The sequence below is a fragment of the Prinia subflava genome, chromosome 1 (genome assembly GCF_021018805.1).
Source record: "Prinia subflava isolate CZ2003 ecotype Zambia chromosome 1, Cam_Psub_1.2, whole genome shotgun sequence".
Taxonomy (NCBI): domain Eukaryota; kingdom Metazoa; phylum Chordata; class Aves; order Passeriformes; family Cisticolidae; genus Prinia; species Prinia subflava.
The window spans coordinates 92,186,377-92,207,044 of NC_086247.1; the positions used below are offsets into that span (position 1 = coordinate 92,186,377).

Genomic DNA, 20,668 nt, shown 5'->3' on the forward strand with positions numbered 1-20,668 from the left:
CTCTCTCTCTTTTTTTCCCCCTTCCTGCGAGCATTGTCAGGTAAGCATTATATAAAATAAGCAGGAGTTTGTAAGAAAAAGGAGAGGGAGATGATATTCATAATTAGAAGTTGCCACATTTTATCTGTGAGTAGACCAACAGACCTGTTATGAAATCCACTCAGGGTATTCATTCACTTTCCCTCCAGTTCCAGGGAGACTATAATGTGCTTTTTAAAGAATAAACCAATTCCAAAGGCTCCTTCTAAAGAGAGAAACCCAATGTTTGAAATGCAACTACAGGAAATGTACATTCCAAAGATGACTATCTCAAAATAGAATATATTAAAGATACAATATAAATAATCCTTTTAGGTTAACTGTGTATATTAAAGCCAAAGCAGTAATAATATGCTCACTCTCTGCAACACTTTGATCTCCAAGGACACTGCACGCTTAATCTGCTCACAGCTTTAGCTTCAGCCATCCAATAACCACACTGGTGTTTTACTAGATATCAGTCAGAAAAATTTGGAAGAAAACAGTGCCAGAAACTTCAGCCATCTGATACTAAATATTTTGACCGATATCGTTTATAGTATTCAGCAAAGTTGCTACTAGCATTGTATTTTGCGGAAATTAACGATGAAAGATCTAATAAAGAAAGCGCGTTGTGGCCAGAGGAGGATCGAATAGGTCATCACCCTATTTGAATCAGATCCATCAGCATCGCAAGCGCTTTTTCTGGGTAGGTGTTGCTGGGATTGCTAATTTCCAATTAGAACGGAGTTGAGCCCGCAAGGCTCCGGGACACCGCGCGCTCAGTGCCGAACGGACGGCCCTGCGCCCTCCGCGCTGTTGTGGCCTCCGCCGGCCGCCGTCGTGGCGCCGCTGCGCGCGCGGGGCCTGGGGGCGGGGCGCGATGGCGGAGCCCGGGTGAGGCGCGGGTGAGTGTCGGGGTCGCGGTGGGCCCCGGTCCCCTTTCCTCCGCTCCCCTCCTTTCCTGTCCCGTCTTTCCCTCCCCTGCCTGGCTCTGGCGGTCTGGCCGAGTTCCCCTTCTCCTGCCCGCGCGATGTTCCCTTCCCCTGTGGGGCCTTCCCAGCGCTGCGCGGTAGCGTCGGGAGGAGGAGACGAGCGTCCTGGCGGGAATGTCCGAGGGGTCGGCGGCCGGGAGGCGGCTCGGGGATGCGGTACCCTCAGCGGGCTGCAAGCCGGCTAGGGAGGCCGGGCCCAGCCGGGCTCTCGGATGTGCGTGGTCCAGGCGGCGGCCCGGCTGCCCCTCGCCCCTGGGCCGTATTTGTGTGTGTGTTTATATAAATGTGTAATGTTTACGTATTTATGTGTATGAGGAGGGACTGCGGGAGCTGGTTCTGTGTGCTCTGGAGAACAGAATACTGAGAGGGGGTTTCATTAATGCGTATAAAAATCTCGGAGGTGCCAGACTCCTCGGGTGCCCAGTGACAGGGCGAGGAGCAGCGGCCATAAGCTAAAGGCGGGAAGTTTCACTTCGACAGGAAGAACTCACTCACTGAGGGTGGCAGAGCACTGGAGCAGGCTGCCCAGGGAGGATGTGGCGTCTTCTCTCTGGAGATATTCAAACCCCACGTTGACACATTTCCTTGTAACCTGCTCCAGGGGCCCTGCCTTGGCAGGGCTGGATGATCTCTGGAGGTCCCTTCCCAACTCTAGCAATTCCTTCGTTCTGTGGTGTGTACGTGTATATATATATATATATATATATATGTACACATGTGCACATACAAGTATACTTCAAGCTCAGTCTCACTGTGTGTTAACGCTGCGGTTTTTTTCTGCTCTGTGTGAGGCCGGGGATAAAATCCCGGGGCTTTACCGGAGCCACTTGTTGGTAAATAGGTGAAAAGGGCGGTCCTCCAACACCTGGGTGGAAGTGCTCCGTTGGGATGTGCCAGCAGATTGAGGAGGGTGACCAAACTGGACTGGCACAAGGGAAGTTTTGTTTGTGACAAGATGTTAAAAGAACTCCAGTTTTTTATTTGTGTACTAACTTTATTTTTTGAAGAAAAATGTGGAGTTCTGTAGGTGCAGCTTGGCTGTATGAGAAGAATACACTAACTTCTAATTTTGTTATTGCATATTATTTCAGTCAATCTACCAGAATAGCTGCAGGAATGCATCTCTTTTTTTTTCCTTCTGAAGGAGATCTCATGCATGCATATGGAACTAGTGCAGATATCAAGTAATCTGTTTTAAAATAACTTCACAGTGTTTTAATTTTAAAAAAAATTGTGAATGACTTGAACTAAAATTTACTGTTAACCTTTCTCCCTTCTTTCATTCAAAAATTTAAACTGATTGAAGACAGAATCTGGAGGTAGTCTGAGATAAATACATCTGACTTCGACAAAAAAAAAAAAAAACAACAAAAGGCTCCATAGAAGAAGGATAAAAAGAACAATGCCCCTACTCAGGGACAGGGAAAATGTAGGAGCTCTTCCACCTTGCCAACCAGCGTGTGTACCCAGTCCACAGGAGGTCAAACTGAGCAAGGAATGCAGTTCTGCAAAGGGAGGATGAGTGCTTGTTGGACAATAACATGAATTCATGGTTTGCTGTCTGCTGGTTCTGCTTGTTCATGCCATGTCTTTTTTTTCTTTTCCTCCTTCTTACCCCCCACCCGCCAGGTTTACTGTCCAAGAGGATTTTGACCTTGCTTGAAAAGGTAGGAATTTTAGGTTGGCTGTATTCTTTCTTCCATGGGTCACTGAAATAAGCTAAGCTTGTTTGTTTTTCCAGCTGCTCCATTACATTCTATATTTTTCTGTAAGAGAGAAAAAACAACACATCAAAACTTTTCATTCCCTTCCTGATACTGATTTGATAACTTTACGTATTTGTACATATTCTCAATGGTATAAATTAGTGTAAGACGTGTCACCTTTCTCTCATACTCTTTATCACCAGACTTTTCACAAATGTTTATTTTTGTTCACATTTTGATGCATAATTGTACAGATCCTGATTTTTTTTAATTTACGAGAATGCTAATTGCCTAAGTAGCTAATAGGAGTGCAGATGCATCCTCTTTGTGACACCATTCTGTTCCTTTTTAAGTTAAATAAAGATGTGTGATGGCTCAGCTTACATGAAGTTTTGTTTTGGGGTATATTTCGCAAGATTGACTGAAAGACACAAGCAGGGAAAATGCACAGGTGTTTAACTTCTCATGTTCTTCAATAATTCGTTTGCGACGTCTGGAAGGGTTTTTATCCCAGTAGCAAATCTTCGGTTCCTGAAGTCTAATTTTAAAGGAATTAAGGCCTTGTTTCTTTGTTCTTCATTGTCAGTTAGGAAAGCATTGCAATTTCCCTGTAAACTGTGAAATACCATTGGATGTTGTCCTTAGTAAACTGTTGGTTTATGTAAAACACCTGAGTTTCGAATGGTGCTTCAGACTTTATTCTAAGTAGGAGTTACAGCACAGTGTGGTGTGTAATTAACACAGTAACTCTTTTTATAGACTTTTCTAGCAAATGGCTTTTTTTTTGATTCCTGAAAACTGATCTGGATTTGCACATCTGCTGGGAGATACATATACATATATATTTAGTTTCTTTTGGAAATTATAATTAGATATTAGCAGTCTTTTAACATATTATTCTAGCCAGATTATAGTATATTTATTTTTATTAGTTAGGTACAGTTTGTACCTGAAAACAGAAACTTTTATTTTACTGTTCCAGTGAATGAACTAATTCAGAGGAAAGGCCTGTGGGATCAGGAATTCTAGGAATAGTATGGTTTGTTTTCAAAAGGACTGTGAAAACATGTCTGAATAGTATCCACACACACATAAGAGAGCCAGAATGGCCTCTGAAGCAGTCACTTGGATTCTACCTTTCATTTTCTTCCATGATGTGTGTGGAAGTACATCCGTCACATAACATGAGCTCACTATTTTTTTATGATCCTGACATGATTGAAAATACCTATATCTTGGATGTGTCGTGTCAGAGGAGGTGAAGGGGTTTTGAATTAGGAGGTGACAAGGTACAGATGGTTTATAATTAATTCCTTAAGAATCTGTATGGTTTGTGACTTCCCCCCTCCCCGCGTTTGAGGTATGGGGGGAAGAGGGCATTCAGGAAATGTCTCTGACAGTGGATTGTTTTTATGTGCTCAGTATCCCTGATATGTGTGATGCATTGCACATGTGCCTAGAGATATACCTGACTTTTCTTTATGGGAAATGTGCAGTAGATACGAGGCCTTGGTTTTGTGTTCAAATGCTTTCCTAATGCCAATCTTCTCCAACACTTCTTGAAGATGCCTGCTGCCTGTGAGTCAGTGCTTGAGGATATCGAGGACATCGTGTCGGCAGAGGATCTGAAGCCACACGATCGGCAGTTTGTGAGAAGGAATGTTTTTCCCAAAGTGCGAAAACGCAGCTCCCAAAAAAAGGTTCAGGCAGATGATGAGCCCCCAAGTGACAGGTAAAGTCTTACATCGACCCTGTGTTGGTGCTTTTCTTGTATCTCCTGTGTGCTTGTCAGCTTTCAAAAATAATGTAGAAGTTTGTGTTGTATCTTCATGTAAAATCTGTGTACAAGATAAAAATGAGTGACATAGTCCTTAGAGGATGTAGAGAGAAGAAATAATAAATCCTAAGCAAATTCCTTTTCCTAGACAGATCTTCCGTGGAAGTCAGTTGTCACTGAGATGCTGATGAATGGAATAATCAGATTGGAAAAATGGTTTCTGTTACTCTTTTATGTGTAAAAGATTTCTGAAAAATTGTCTCTTTAATCTTAATTACCTAAATACAATCTGAGCTCATCAAAATGCAGTTCTGGAGTAGCCTTTTGACATCTGAAATGAGAAATAGGAACAAAATCCTGAGAGTTGCAAAAGGGTTGGGGTTGGAAGGTCATCTTTACCAAACCCACTGCTTGAGCACTGCCACAGAGAACCAGTTGGCAGGACTCTTGACTAGGTAGTTTTTGACTATCTCAAGGAGATGGAGATTCTGCAGTCTCCCTGAGTAACCTGTGCCAGGTCTTGGTCATTCTTAGAGAGAAAAAGATGTTTCCTGATGCTCAGAGGGAAGCTCCCATGTTCCAGTTTGTGCCTGTTGGCTCTGGTCCTGTCACTGGGCACCACTTAAAAAAATCCTGGCTCTTCCTTCTTTGCACTTTCCCTTCAGGTATTTATCCACTTTGATGAGATCACCCTGAGCCTTCTCTTCTTCAGGCAGAAAGTCCCTGCACTCTGAGCTGGTTTTGTTTTGAGGCATGTTCCAGTCCCTTCATGATCTTTATGGCCCTTTGTTGGAGTGTCTCCAGTACGTCCCTGTCTCTCTTGTGGATGCATCCTGTCAGGGCCCAGGGACTTGTGTGTGCTCAGTGTGCTGAACTGTTTATTACCTGACCCAGTCTCCTTTCATGAGGCATACATCATCCTTGCTTCAGTCTTTCAACCTGTGTTCTGCATCCTGGGATTTGCAAAGGCCGTCCTTCTCGAGTGTATGTCCTGCAAGTGACATGGTGGAACTTCTTTTGAACCTGCTGTTTTATTTCAGTGGAAATAGTATGCAGTAAGCACAAAATGCATCTTGGCATTTTTCCTACTTCTGATTTCTATAAGAACAGAATCAATTTTCTACTGCAGTGGAATTGATTAGAGTATAGGTCAACTCAGTTATTGATTATGGTTTCTACTGCAGATCTGAGATCTGGGTTTTTTTCTTTTTTTTTTTTATTTTTTCACACATTAGTTTCAAGTAGGTGGATACAATTTTCCTAGATGATAAAGATGAAAAAAATGGTGTATGGAAATTTAATTTCCTGTGGAGAAATAAATTTCCAGGTTTTCACTGGCATTAAAAAGATACTTTATAAGCATAACAATGCATCTGTATCCACATGCCCCTAAAAGTGCATTGGCCCAGTCTGCCAGGAATGTATGGACAGCTGAAGTGGTGCTCTGTAGATATTTCACACAAGTACTTCATGCCCCAAAGCGTTCAGGTACTATATATTCTCTAGCAGGCTGTGTTTCAGTGTTTTGTACCCAAGAAAGCACACTGAACATGTGTTGTTTAGACAGCAGGAAGTCTAAATACCCTGTGTTTACAGTTAATGATCATTAATGTTCCATCAACAAATTTCTATTTTTAGCTAGGGGAAATTCTGTTAAAAAAGAAGCGAGGAGGGGGAAGGAAAAAAAAAAAGCTGTAGGCAGGGCGCAGTATTGTGTTCCAGGATGTGTGGTGTTCTTGTACTGGCATCCTTAGCTCATTGGCAGTTATCCCAGGAATTTCAATGAGAGCTTCTTACAGAACTTTTTGTTGGTTTCTGGAGCCTTGTGTGTGCTAGCTCCGCACTGCATGTCTGCCATGCTGCTTCTGTAGCCTGGAAAGGTTGGGATGGGGGCTTTCCGCTCTTCATGCAGCTTTTGGCCACCAAGTTAATTTATACAGCTGGCTTGTGTGGAGGGAGCTACAATCAATGCATGCTGTAATATCAAAAGGTTGTGGTTTGTTTGCTCGTGGCCTAATTTCAGTGCTGTCACTTGAAGGTTACTTGTTACATGATATGATAATTTTGAGAAATTTGGGGAGTTTAAGTTTGGGAAATTTTTTTTGTGTTGACTTGTGTGTTTTGTTGGGGTTTTTGTTGTTACTTTAACATAACAGCAATGTACTGAATCTCTTGTTACCCTACAGCTCCTGCACCTTCTCCATGCTAAAATTCTTTTCTGTCTCTTTTCTGGCTAGTTGTGGTGGATTGACTCTACCACAAGGGAGAGAACTGGAAGAGGAAAAGTGAGAAAACTTGTGGGTTGAGATGAAGACAGATAAAGTGAAGGAAGGAGCAGGGAAAAACCCCAAGTGATGCAAAAGCAGCCATCCGCCACCTCCCACAAGCAGACTGGTACCCGACCAGTCTCAGAACAAAATGGGTATTTTGGAAAGACCAAACCCACAGCTTTTATTGCTGAACGTGATGTCATCTGGAATGAATTATCCTGTTGGTCAGCTATTCTGTTCATGTTCCTCCCAACCTGTTGTCCATCTGCAGCCTGCTTGTGGTGGGATGGAGCACAGTGGGAAACAAGCAGGCACTGTTCAATGACAGCTGAAACTCTGGTGTGTTAACACTGTGGCAGTCACGAAGGCAAAATCAGCCCTATGTGGGGTTTAGTTACTCTATCCCAGCAAGACCTAATACCCAGTACACTAAAATCACATCATTACTGGTTTTCCTCAGCTGTTTTGAAGTTGTTTGCGTTGCTAATTTTACGTTTGAAGAATTACAGTTCATTCAGTCAGTTCAGTGGTGGGCTTAAAGGGGAAGCTTGTTCATCATTTAACTTGCATTTGTCATTTGTTTTTACTTGACAGCATTATTCCTGGTGTTCAGAAAATCTGGATTCGTACATGGGGATGTTCTCACAATAATTCGGATGGTGAATACATGGCTGGACAGCTGGCTGCATATGGATACAAAATTACAGGTAACAGTAAGAGTGAACCCTGTAAAATCAGTTTTTCTGGGGTGAATGTTCAGAGCTGCCAAGCTGTCAAATGTTTTCAGTCTTAATTATGCTTTTAAAAATCCCCTTCTGATCCCTTTCTGATCTGAAGGTGAGGAGGTAAAGTGTTTCCCTGGTATTAAGCAGAATGATTACAGGACTAGTGCTTTCAGAATGGTTAGATTTTCTTGACAGGGCAGACATCAGATAGATGTCATTCAGTGCCTTTTTTGGACATTTTACTTGCTTCACTGAATTGAAAAGTTTGCATAAGACTGGACGGGAGATATATTAATTCTTGTATTTTAACTGTAATTGGTGGAACCTAAGGGGAAGAGGGAGAGGGGCAGTGTGTTTTCACTTGGTGATGTGTGTGTTGGCACTGGAGCAGAGTCTACTCCAGGTGAATGATCTTTGGTCTCAGGAGAGATGATCAGTAGGATGGAGGTGGGATGATAGAGGATTGTACTTTGTAGGTTCCAAAGAGCTATTTGAGAATGCTATTTCTCCTTCCCTTCCAAGTCCTTTAAAAATCTGCCCATCATCTTGTTCTGCCTCCCCTGTCCTAAAAATATCCCCAAACCTGTGGTTATGCTGACCACATTTCATCTCCTTAATGCAAAATATGCTGACAAAAAAGTTGAAAAGTTGGATTAATACCATGTTTCAATAGACAAGTGTTATCTGAATACTTTTGTGAAGCTTTTGACTAGTCAAAACAGAAACTTAAATTTTATTAATTAATTCAAGTTCAGGTGTGTCTTGCACCTAAACTTGTATACTGAAAGACTACAAAGTTGTCTGTCCTGATGTTTTTCTAAAAACAGTCCTGATTTCACAGAATGGCTGTTTCTGTTCTTGAACATGTCATGATACCGTTAAACAGTTGCATCTCATTTTCCTTTATTGCCGCTGATCTTTCTTACACAGAAATAAGACACTGAATTATTCAAGTGCTGAACTACTTTAGGGAACCCAGGTGATTATTAAATTAGTAGTACAGCTCCAGAGTAGGTGTGCTCTTTCCACAGACAAGTGGAGTGCTGGTCCAAAAAACCTTATTTGTGGCAGCTGTTTATGTAGGATTGCAAATATGTTCACATTATGCTTTTCTTAAATTTAATTTCTCTTTACCTTAGCTGTTTGTCATACATATTATTCCAGAAGCTACTTTTGACTTGTTAAGATGGCTGTTCTGTGCTCTTGGAATTTTGCTGGGAGAGATGTAGGAAAGATGGGAGAGCAGTAAAGGAAGGAATTACCTTAAATTTTTGGCACCTTACTTTTTTAGAAAATCAACGGTTCATGACATTAGCATAGAAATAAGTCTACATCCAGAATCTGAAAGTGAGAACTAAAAACCTCTTAAAAGTTGCAGTTGCTGGGAGAAGAGTCCCAGAGTAATTTTGGTAGTTGTATGTGAAATTTACCTCTAGTTTCTAGTCATTATTAAGTCTAAGTCTTGATTTAGTTTGTTAATGTATGTACGTACATTAAATGGAACAAACAAAAAAGCCTCAATGCTAGGTCATAGGCAGAAATTATGCAATGTAGTTTCTTCTTTTTGAAATTAAGTAATTCTTGTCAATCTGTTCTTAAGAATGAGTTTTTGAGGTTTTTTTAATATTAAGTCATCTGGGAACTTCAGATAGAGTGTCAAATAGGGATTTAATCTTTTTGTCCTATGCAGTGAAGCAGCTACTCAGTAATAGTAACTGTTGCTTAACATGATCCAAATATCAAACATTTCTTGAAGTTAAACTTAATATTGTGTATGGTATGCAAAAAAATAAGAAGAAAAAGTTTTGTAAGAGCTCCTTTGTAAATCAATCACTGTGTTGCTAGAATTTGTTAGTTTTATGTAAAACTGTTATAATCTTGAGGAAAAGATAGAAATACTCACTAAGATGAAAGATTGTCTGTTGTCACAGTGTCTTGGACAGCTATTACTTAAAGTGTTTAAGTAATACATTCCTACACATTCCTAAGCTTTTGAGATAAGACTTATTGAAAAGATGCTGGAATAAAATTCTGACTTTAGAAAATTAGATGTGAGCTTTACTTGCAGTTACTGCTCCCATTATGAAGGAGTCAGTTACTGTTTCTAGCATCTTCTGTCTAATTGCAATATTGGAAAAAAACATAAAAGGAAGAATAGCAGCATCAGACAGGCTCTGGTTGCTAACTGTAAGTTGTACAATACAACCTGCCTTTCAAGTTGACTTATCTGAAACTGAACAGGGATATAATGTCCTCCTTGCTTTTCATGAATTTCAAAAATATTCTTCCTGTACAAGCACTCTTTGTTACTTCCAGAAGCATCTATATCCAGAGGTAAAAACTGAGGGTTGTGCTTTTCACAGCAAAGATTGCCTTTGTCTGGGGAGAGACCAGAGTGTGAATCAGCAATATTCAGATACTGCAATAACAGCAATGGTGATTAAAAGTCAGGGACTGCATCAGCTTAAAAATAGGCAAAGGGAAACCAGCAGAAGAGCTAAACCTATTTTTGTATCTGCTTTTACAGTGTGAAGGTGGGCAGCATTCTGAACAAATCTTGCATACCATCCTGTGGGAACACAAAGCTCCTTTGTGAGCCTGAGCCGCACTGAAATGTGTGGACCAGCTGCTATCAGTGTAGGGCTGTACCGTGGGTACTTGTTCATATTCTGAAAGTGGTGTAGCTGATGGTGGTTTTACTGGTTCTAAAACTGGTTTTGGTTTCTTGGCAGCATGACTTGCTGTATAGTTTAGACATGCCTGCAGACCTGCTGGAGTGCTCCCTGTGAGATACGCCCTGGAGGAAGAAACTCTCATGGTACAGACGAGTAATGCCTGCTGTGAAAAACAGGAAGTGGGCGAGCTGGGAGCTTTCAAATATTGTGAGCAAGATTTTTGTTTGGGAAGGGAGTTCAGTCTGTTTGCCATGTAGCTGTACTTTCTCTCTGAAAAATGGAACTGCACTTGTATAGTCAGACATAGAATACTTTGACTTCTGAAGTGAATAGTTGTATTCACATATGTTGACATCTATATATTTCTAGTTATGTGGAATTAATGGGTTTTAGCCCAGCTTTGAATGCATTTTGATGGATCAAGACATTAAGTATGCTTGTTATTTTGTACAGATTGCTTCTGGCTCAGGGCTGTTCAGGTCCAAAGCATTCTCTCCTCAGCCATTATAAAACATGCTGGGTGCAGGGAAAGCATTGCTAGTAACTCAGAAATATCAAAAAAATCAAAAAAATGAACACTAACTTTTTCTTCTATGAAGACAAAGCAAAAACTGTTATTAAACATTCAGTGAGGCTAAAACCAGTCACAGTTTATCTACACTACACTTCTGTGGATTTTAGAAATAAATGCTAGCACAGAACATACTCCTCCTCTAGCATGCGATTCTACAAACAAGAATTGTTTCTGCTAATTCAGTGGGTTTGATTTTGATGTAGCACTCAGAAACTGGGTTATGTTACAGGTCTTTGGCTTTATTTGTGCAGTTTTAGACTAAAATTAGTTCAGACATCCTATTCACTGATTCAGAAATTTCTTCTGTAAGTGTGTTGGATGGAAAGTTGCTGTGTAGAGCTCACTCCATTATTGTGTTTAGTTGGCAGGACTTGTATCAGTGAGACTTGCCAATTCTTACTGAATCTTAGTGTTTATAGTCCAAGTTACATGTCTTACAGCTCTGTAACTCCCTGTGCAGAGAACTTATGTATTTCTCTAAAGCAAATATCAAATAATATTTTGAAATCCTATTAAAGAAATTTTCTGGGGTTTTTTGCCTCTTCTGCTTGTTAATTTTCTAAACACTTGTCAGTTTTGCTTACCAGTGGATATAACTGAGGTATCATTAAGACTCTCCATCTGTTTAAACAACACATTTGAGTAGAAGAAAGAAGGAAGAAGACAAGGAAGGAAAATATGATCTCCATAAGACCTCATGTTGAAAAGAAGACAGGTGTAAAAGGAAAGCGTGTGCTGTTGAAAAGCAGATGGGGTGCTACAATCTAAAATGGACTTCAGCGTTCAAAGGCATTGTCTCGTGTTGCATAAGCCATGCTTTTGTAGACTTTGGTCATCCCCATACAGACACAGCAAGGCAGCATGGGTTTTATTCATCCAAGTGCAAAATAAAGAAAATTACTAAGACTGTACAGGTATTGATTCATGGGTTGTAAATCACTTCCGAATTGAGTCCTTTGTTTCAAGTGTTGTTTTAAAAGTACTTTTGTACTGCACAATAAAATTTTAATACTAGATTTTATTTTATTGTTTTACAGTAGAGATCTCTTTTTTAGGTTACTGAATTATTAAAATAGGCTCTCTGCAGCCTACACAGTGGTTGATGAAGTATTTTGACTAAGATCTCTGCTGGTTTCCAGTGTATGCTTTTAGTCACCTAGAATCAGCAGTTGGTCTTTCCATTTTTTGCTCTCCGCCCTGCTGACAATGTTTATCTGTTCCTTCGTAAGTGTCATGTAAAATGGTACTGACTACTGGGTAATTTTTGGGGTGAGGCATCCTCATTGTGAGGTATTTTTAATATTCTTTATTAAGCTAAAAGACAAATCATTAAGCGCCTTATCAGTCAGAGAATTCAAGGATTTGTTTGGATTTGTACTTTTCAAGTGGTTATGAGTCCAGTTCCAATTTAGAAAAAACAATTTACAATCCATTTTTGAGGGACAGGGTATGCATGGTGTGTGCTTAAAAATGCAAAATACCCCACACTACTTTTCTGTTGATAAGAGGTGTTTCTGTTTTCTCTACAACACTGTAGTCATGAAACTGTCTCTGAAGCAGCTGAGCAAGGGAGAAAAGTGATCAGAGATGTACATTCTGGTGTTCCATATCCTCGCTGAAGAATTTTCCCCATTGTCTGTAACTTGTTGAGTCACAGCCCTATATGATTTTTGCGTTGCTTGATAACCTTACCAGCATACCTCTTCTGCCACAGTTTTCTCTTTCAGATTCAAGCTGACTCATAATCTGGATGCTAAAGCTTTCGGATGTTGATACTGAATGAGGCAGTCAAGTAACTTATTTCTGTACCTGTTGTCTTGAGATAATTGCCTTACAGTCCCAGCGATGCAGATTCCTGCTATTAGAAGACTGGAGTTGCTGCTTGTCATAAGTTTGTTTTGTGTGCTTCTTCCTGGTGCTCAGGCTTGAAAAGTGTTCTCTGACATGCGATTGATATGGGAATACTTGGGAAGTGGAGGTTTTCTTCCTTTCAAAATCTGAAGCTTTTATGGTGAGGTGGGTAGGAGGATGAGGAGAGAGCGTGAAATGGGACATAGCAGGGAAGAAGACAGGTGAGGCTTATGGGATGTGGTAGATGGAGTTGCTCAACTATAGACGATCAAGATTTCACGGTTTTTAGAAGGAATAGATATTCCTAGTGCATCTCGAAGTGTCCTGTAAGCCAGTGAGGGGGATAATGAGTCTGGATGTTGTTAGGATGGTTTCTTGCAGTATAGAGTTCATACAGCATCATGCTGTGAGTCATCTGCAGCACTGCATGTTCCCTAAGTTCTGTAAACTAACGTATAATTGTGGTTTTGGCAGCTGTGTATTACTGCTCCAGTGTTCCCTGTAAAACTTCCTAACCCATGTGTGGCTAGACTTCTGTTACTTATCACTTCTGACTTGTAGCACAGTGCAAGATCTGCGACCTCTTTGCGGTGAGTTTTTCCTTCCTCGGCTTCCTCAGCATCAACTTCTTACTCCTGTTGGGCAACTTTCTGTTAAGTGGAGAGTCCAGCTTTGAGGATGTTGTCTCCATTACAGGATAGAACTCTGAGTTCTCAAACTGGGAAATGTGCTCCCTGTTTATGGGGGAACTAGATAAGAGCTAGTCTGTTTTTTCCTCATAATTGCATCACTGCCATTAGCACGTGATATGACAAGTGTGTACTGTCTTTCTTTATCCTCTTTAAAATTGTCTATTCATCTGTGAGTAGATGAATTTTTTTTTGTTGTTTTTCTTTCAGTGTTTTTATTTCACAATCATAGGGCAGGCAACTGAATGTTGGGAGCACACTGAAGAACCTAATAAATTCTGTGTGCATACAGTCTTCAGGGACATGTGTAGAGAGCTCACATAGGTAAATTTAAGCATGCACGACATGTTCAAGGTTAATTCTAGTGACAAAGCATTGGCTGCATGCTCTGGTGGTTATGCAGTGGAGTTTAGTTCTGGCGATGCTGAATTTCATGTAATCCAGAAGAATGAATTTGAAAAGGATTGAACCATGAAAGGTAAATTTCAACTCCTGGTAACATCCGTCCTCCTATGTGGAATATGTCCCTGTAGTAGATGCTTAAGCAATTAGCAAGTGAAGCATAAATAGCAGTGATGAAGTGAGTCCAGCATAAACACCCAGATGATGAGGAGCTTTGTAAGGTGTTCTACAGAGACATCAGTTTCACATGTCGCATGGTTCTTCATGCTTAAGGAAAATTTATGGTAGAGTTATAAAAGCTAATAAGAGGACAGACCATTCTTTTATAACCTCAGGAGATTTCTTTGACCATGTACTCAGAGGTAGGAGCGCGACTATATTTTGATCAGGAACATTTGTAGAACACTTGAAAAAGACATGCTTGTTACCCTGGATGACTGGGGAGTAGTGGTGGAGGGTTAATGATCAGGTGCTTGTTTCAGTTTGACTACAATTTCATTTGCTGGAAAGGATGAAGTTTAGCTGCCAATGAGGACAGAGTTCTCTGTACTTTCCATGGTCTCAGCTTTTCATTAAGGTGCTTTTAATACGTCTTGGGAATGCCTTTTTTGTCAGTTGCAATGCGGATGCCTCTGTTCGTGAATTGCTGTAAGTTACTCCGGGGAGCAAGGCAAGCCTGGATGAGTTGCTTTCTGGCTTGGTGCTTTTAAGAATTTTGAATGTAGCACAACTCAAACTGTTCTGTGTCTCCAAATACAGAACGATAATCTGTGTTGTTCTCCCTCTGTTATGCCTGAGGGCATACTGGGAGAAGAGACTGCTGTGTGATTATGGAGGCTGGCTGGAGACAGTAGAAATGCACTAAAACAGATAATAGATAAAAATTGGTTTTGGTGCTTTTCCTCATTGATGGGAACAAATAAAGAAAGACAAGGGAAAAAAAAAGAGAGAGAAAAGGACTATCAAACTGCATGTCATTTTCTTCTCTTCTTCATGGCTGGCTTTAGTTATGTTTTTGTAAGCCTGGTACGTGGTTCTCTGGCTCTCAGGTGTTAAAACGGGTCCTGTTGCTGTGTGAACAAGTAATGAAACATGTAGCAATTTTTTATCTCTCCTTGATTCGGCACCCCATCCCTGGAGTGTGTCTGCTGCTGTCTTAGCTCATCTGTGCTTTTCACTTATGCCCTTCAATTTATTTATTTGTTTATTTATTAAATATGATACAGCTCTGTGTCTCCCCAGGCCTGCTTGGCTGTATGAGCGAGTTTGGACATTGCCTTTCTGGTTTCTTTCTAGAAGAATGTGTATATGTGTCACGCACATACACAGTTGGGATAAGGTAATGCACGAAATAGTTCAGGCATTTTTCAGCTGGAGAAGGTCTGAAAGGTCAGAGCTGCGGGTTCTGCAGTGGGCTGGGCAGGGGCCTTGCGCGGCGGTGCCGTGCCGGGAGGCGCCGAGAGGGAGCAGCAGTGCCTAAGCAGTGAGCGCCGCGCTCCGGCAGCCGGGAGGGCTCCGGGCGTCCCCAGCCCTGCTGGGCTCCGAGCCGCTGAACGGAGGGGCCTGCAGCATTTGGCACCTCTGAACTGCGCTCATACGCGTTTGACTAAACCCGCTTCGGTTTAAACTATTTGCTGGCGTTCTGATCTCATGCCGGTTTGGCTGGCAGCTTTGCTGTTAATTAGGGAGGTTTTGTGTGTTTTGTATTCAGTTTTGTCTCGAGAGTTACCACTTTTTAGCTTCATTTAAGTTTTGTGTTGGACTCAGTTTCCCTTCTAGAGAGTCTCTGTTAAGGAGACGAGATTCATGAAGTGTAATTGCCCAAATACACCTTTCTGAAGAACTGTGCCATTTGGAAGCACTCTCTGCTTTATGTTTGCTGGTCTGGGTAGGCTGGGTTACTTTTATATACGGACTTCTCTTTGAAACATTATTTGAGGAGTTTGCTTATAACTATCCATGTATTGTTTTTGAGGAATGGTTAAAAATCTGTTTAATTTTAATAATCTTTTGTACACTGTCTTACCATGTGTATTTCACCAGGACAATAAAAACTGTAATGACTACTGAACAAACACTACTTGTTGAAATACATAACTACAGCAGAAATAAAACTGTGAGTGTAAAGGCGATGATGTTCAGGTTAGACATCAGTATTTGTTTGGGTGCCTGACAGCTTGTCAGGGCTAGCATTTGGTAACTGTATTCACTAGTCCTAAGTTTCCAAAGCTAGCTTTTTTGTTTGTTCAAGCAAATTCTAAACAATATACAGGATGTGATTTAATGTGTTTTTTGAGGGAAAATGCCACCTGCTGTGAATTAACATTGTAAGTTGGCTGTGGGAAGGCCTAGCTGCATACTTAGCTTGTGAATTTTGTGTGCTTAGTTTAAGGTTTGTGGAAGTGCTCACTTTTTAAAAAAATCGTTCTTTAGACTGCATATAATTTTCTGAGTTTATCTTCAGGAACCTCTGAATTGTATAATTTTCTCACTTTTCCCATCTAAATATTTTAAGTATAGTTTTGCAAAAACTTTTATTGTGAATGATATTTGAAATAGTGGAGAAAAACAAGTTGACAAAGGACTGTCTGTTCCTTGTACCTCTTGGGGCAGTAGAACTGTGCCCCGGGAGATCCTTAAGTTAGCAGGGTGTTAGTGAAATGATGTTGTGCTGCCATCTGAAGCAAAGCTGGAGCAGACTCCCATGTGACCTGTATCCTCCTCGTGGTGTTCATGGAATAGCCATTCAGTCCTGCTCTTTTTTGCCATTTCTGTACTCTAAAGCCTAATTTGAAATCAAGCAAGTTATGCACAGGCTTATATTTCACAGAAACTGAGTAATTATTTGGTCTCAGCAATACTAGATAGATAGAGAGCCCTCTCACTCTGACAGAAGTGGTAAGGCTGCTCTGCATATCAGGATGTGCAGAGAAATGACTTTAGGGCATCACAAAACTGTATGTTAGAATGTTTTATATTGTCATAACCTATTTCAGCTGTTCCTAGGAAACTTTGGCCTTGTCTTGTCCAGTTTTTTTTATTTTTGTGCTATTTTCAACCACTCGGGGGAAGTGGGGTAGCTATTATGGCCACACAGCACCCGTGGGAACCTTAAGCTGACTGAGCTGGTGCAGTCTTTCCAACACTCATGCTTAACCAGGGCGTGATGGGCCTACAGAAATGCACATCCATCAATCTTGAATCTGCTGCTGTGAATCCTGTAGCTTTTTTGTGCTACCAGCTGGAGTTAGCAGATTAAGCTGGGGCTGAGGAACAGGCTATTTAAGCAGAAGACCTTAGCTTTTGTCTTGTCTCAAATCCCTGGTTTTGGAATTTGCTTACAGCAAGAAGTTAAGCAGGAACTTTGTCTTGGATAACTATAAATAGACTTTGAGTTAATTGTGCCAAAACTGAATTACTGTTGATTTGTACAAGGCACTGGTGTATAGAGAAGTGATTTTTTTGGCTTGCAATTTAATAGAAGACAGAACACTTGACTGTGGATTTTATTAGGCATTTTGGACCCTCAGCTTTTGTTGGCTAGGTTTTAAGGGTAGAATTGTGTTTGTTTGTAATTGATTCCCCAAGTGATAGTTGACTTTTGAGATTCTGTTGTTTGTTCATGGGTCGCCACTTTTCTGCTTGTCTTTATCATGCTTTGGAAAATTCACTTCCCTTTGGAAATGTTAATTTTCCTTTGTGATTGGAAAGATGTAGAACATCAGATGATGGTAAATTTGAGCACCCAGTAGTTATTTAACTAGAAGTTTGAGTCTTATAATTGATAGTGATGGAAGGAGAGTATCAATTGAATATGGTTTGGAAGTCTTATTAGAAAATAAAAAAATTAACAAGTTCAGTTGTAAGGCAGTCACCTTTATATATTGTTGATGGTTCCAGATACTCTTCGTAACAGTAGAGTAGAATAAGAAAAGCACTACACTACCAGAATTTTCTGTTACAGGAGAAAAATCTGATTGTTAAAGGGTTTTTTTGTTGTCTTGATTTTCATAAAACCCCAAACTCCAGGAAACTTATGAGAGGAATGAAATGTTCTTTACTGTCTTTTTGTTAAAAATGGCTTGTTGGAAAACTTGTGTTCAGAATTGTCTTTGAGTCTGTTTATGATTTTCCAAATAAAAAACCACAGCAAAGCAAGAAAAACAGTGTCTTCTTCTGTAGGTGACTGCTAGTGCTTTTACAGGTTCTTTTACAGTTCTTTTCAGTGTTGTCAGTGGTTCCTCTGTTCACTGAGGCAGAATTCCGTTGAAATGGAGGGGGCTGGGAACTTTGCCTCTACTCTTCAGTGGCTTGAGGAGGAATTCACGTAGTTTATTAGCACCTCAGTCTGATGCTGCTCACCTGCTGCAGGCAGTCCTGCAGATTCCCAGGTGCAGGACGAGAGGTTTAGTTCTGGGGTGTAAACTGGTGCAGACGAGGACTGGGAGAGGAATCTTAAGTGGAACTGTTTTCCCTCACCACCTGCAGGTAGTCAGTTGTAAGATTCTGTTCATGACTGACAGAGCTTCCTCTTAGACTGGGGCATTCTGTTGAAGATCATAGGCCAAAAGGTACCTGGCATGGTGAGCTCTCCTTCTCGGGGCTGGGTCATTCAGCAGCTTTTGTTTTAGCTGGGTGTTGTAAACATGCAGTGATGGAGAATTCATAACCCCTTTTGGATGATTTACTACCTTTCTGGCTGAAGAGTGTTTCTGAGTGTGTGACCTATACCTTTTAGCACAGTTAAGCCTTTAGCTGCCTGTATGTTCTTCAGTGGGTATGGAGAACATCTGATTCTTTTCTTCTGCATAGCAACCTTTCACATATTTGAATGTAGTTATGCCTTTTCTCCATAGGCATCTTGTGTTTAGGCTAAATAGATCTAATTCCTAAAAGTTTCTCTCATAGGTCATGTTCTCTAGAGCCCTGACCTTTCTTGTTCCATTCCTCTGGACATTATCCAGTTTATTTATTTGCATCAATCTTCAAGTACATTAGTTTGTTTATTAGCATGTACAATTTTGATAAATGAGGAGGGAGGTTTTTTGTTGCCTTACTCAAAATACAGTTTATGAAATCTTCAAATTAGGGTCCCAGGATAGCTGAAACCTTGATCAAACTCTTATAGAGAATAACTCTATAATAATTGACTTAATGTTTCTTGTATAAGTTGAGAAATACTGAAATGCACATCCATAGAAAAATACTTACAGAAAATAGTTTTTGTAATGAAATTGTTGAAGATGGGGAGGTTGAAGTCTTGGTGCTGGCTTGTCTACTATCCTGGTCAGAATGGCCTACTTCTCTGCTTCTTTTTTAATGTGCCTGAAGTGAATGCTGCTAATTTATAGAGATTCACAGTGGGTTTTTTTAATGATTTGCTTTCACAGCTCATTTAGGGCCACCACTTGTTCTTAATAACTGTTCTTAATACTAACTCTGGATTGCAGAGCCAAGGATTTTCATCACACTTTTTATTTGCTTTTATTTTTCCCCATTGTAGTTTCAAAATATTCTGACACCTTTTGGTGGGTTTTTTTAGCCATTTTAATGTAAAATCATATTAGTTCCTTGGTTTGATTCAGTGCAAATGTTTGTGTCTTTGCATATGCTTTGAGACATGAGAAAAAAAGAAGGCAGAGTATTACCTGGACTGAGTAGGCAAGAGATGGCTTGTCTTTCATTTACCACTAAGGCTTCCTTGTGCTGAGTTAAAGTATATGCTTGTGAAACTAGAGCTTTAGACTTGGAATGCTTTGTTTTAGTGTTTTGTGCCGTGATAGATTTCTGCAAGTATTTTGAGCAACTTGATCTGGTAAAGAATCCATCTTGATGCCATTCGTTGGGGGCCTTAAAAGATCCTTCCCCCCACCCAGTATGTTAGAAACCTTGAATTTATTGGCCTATGTAATCTGAGATGTTTCAACAGTTTTAGTCCTGACAAGCAGAGAAATCTTGGCCACTTAAAATAAGTGAAGCTAACACTTCGGAGAAACATTAGATCAGAGTTTGATGCCAGACTTACAATAAACTTACAATAAGAATGGACTTACAGGACTACATTACAGTAAGAGTTCTACTAATGCTTGCTTAGCTTTTCCAGATCATTTTTTAGAAAGATTTTTGCAGAAGGAATAAGCTATCAAAGATGTTTTTCACACCTTCTCCCTTTTATGAGGCCAGAGTTTGGTCAGTGGGAAGAGAATTTCAGTGCTTGGTATAGATTCAGTCTTTAAAGCTTCACCTTTAGGTTTGCTTATGGCAATTGTACGGGTCACTTCCCTGGTTCCTTTGTATTTCTTCAAATGAGCAAGGACTTCACAAACTTATTTATGGAAGTGTCACTCTCGGTGCCACAGTAACTGCCGGACCGTGAGTCACTGCTAGATGGCGCTGTGTGACCGCACTGCCACCGAAATTGGTGCCGAAACCTTCTCGAGGACCGTTTAAAGTAACATTTAGGTTAAAAATGCCGTTTTGTTGAATTTTATTTTCAGTTTAGTCACTTAATTGATCCCACTACAAATGATGTCCTGGCTCAGGGCCTTGCTTTGCATTGCTTGAAAGGACTCAAAAGTTCAGAGGAAACCCTAGCAAGTGAGGTAAAATTTTCATTCATCTCCCACAGAAATTATTAATAATGCAGGAACATTGCATACATTAGGCTTGTGTAAATATCCTAGAAGATTATTCCGAAAAAATGAGATCCACTGTCACTTCAAATATGGTTGCAAAGGAAATGAAGCAGTGATCAGTGTAAAAATCTTTAGAGATTAGAGGATTTGTATAATTTTTATTAATTGGTCATCATCCAAGTATGTTTGTGCTAGTTTATGAACTCTGTATTTTCCTTATTTTCAGAATCCTAGCTGGGAAAGATTAAAATTGTTTTAACTTTTTTCTAGCCTAAAATTGGACTTTTGGTTTCAGAGTGTTCTTGTAAGCAAGTAGTTGCTCATTCATGGAAAAGATCATATCCAAATAAA

At 40.3% G+C, this 20,668-nt stretch overlaps 1 protein-coding gene across 2 annotated transcripts in view; it reads left to right on the forward strand.

Annotated features, from left to right (window-relative positions):
• Window positions 1-810: 810 nt before the first annotated feature.
• Window positions 811-20,668, forward strand: part of CDKAL1 (CDK5 regulatory subunit associated protein 1 like 1) — a 388,807-nt gene continuing 368,949 nt past the window's right edge. Inside the window, exons 1-4 of one of the 2 annotated variants that reach the window (XM_063403595.1) lie at window positions 811-926; window positions 2,643-2,680; window positions 4,285-4,451; window positions 7,361-7,473. In XM_063403595.1, the coding sequence (XP_063259665.1) occupies window positions 4,285-4,451; window positions 7,361-7,473 (280 nt within the window). In that variant the 5' untranslated portion in view covers window positions 811-926; window positions 2,643-2,680. Of the gene's footprint in view, window positions 927-2,642; window positions 2,681-4,284; window positions 4,452-7,360; window positions 7,474-10,223; window positions 10,374-20,668 lie in introns of those variants that run through there. The other variant, XM_063403604.1, reaches the window with a different exon arrangement.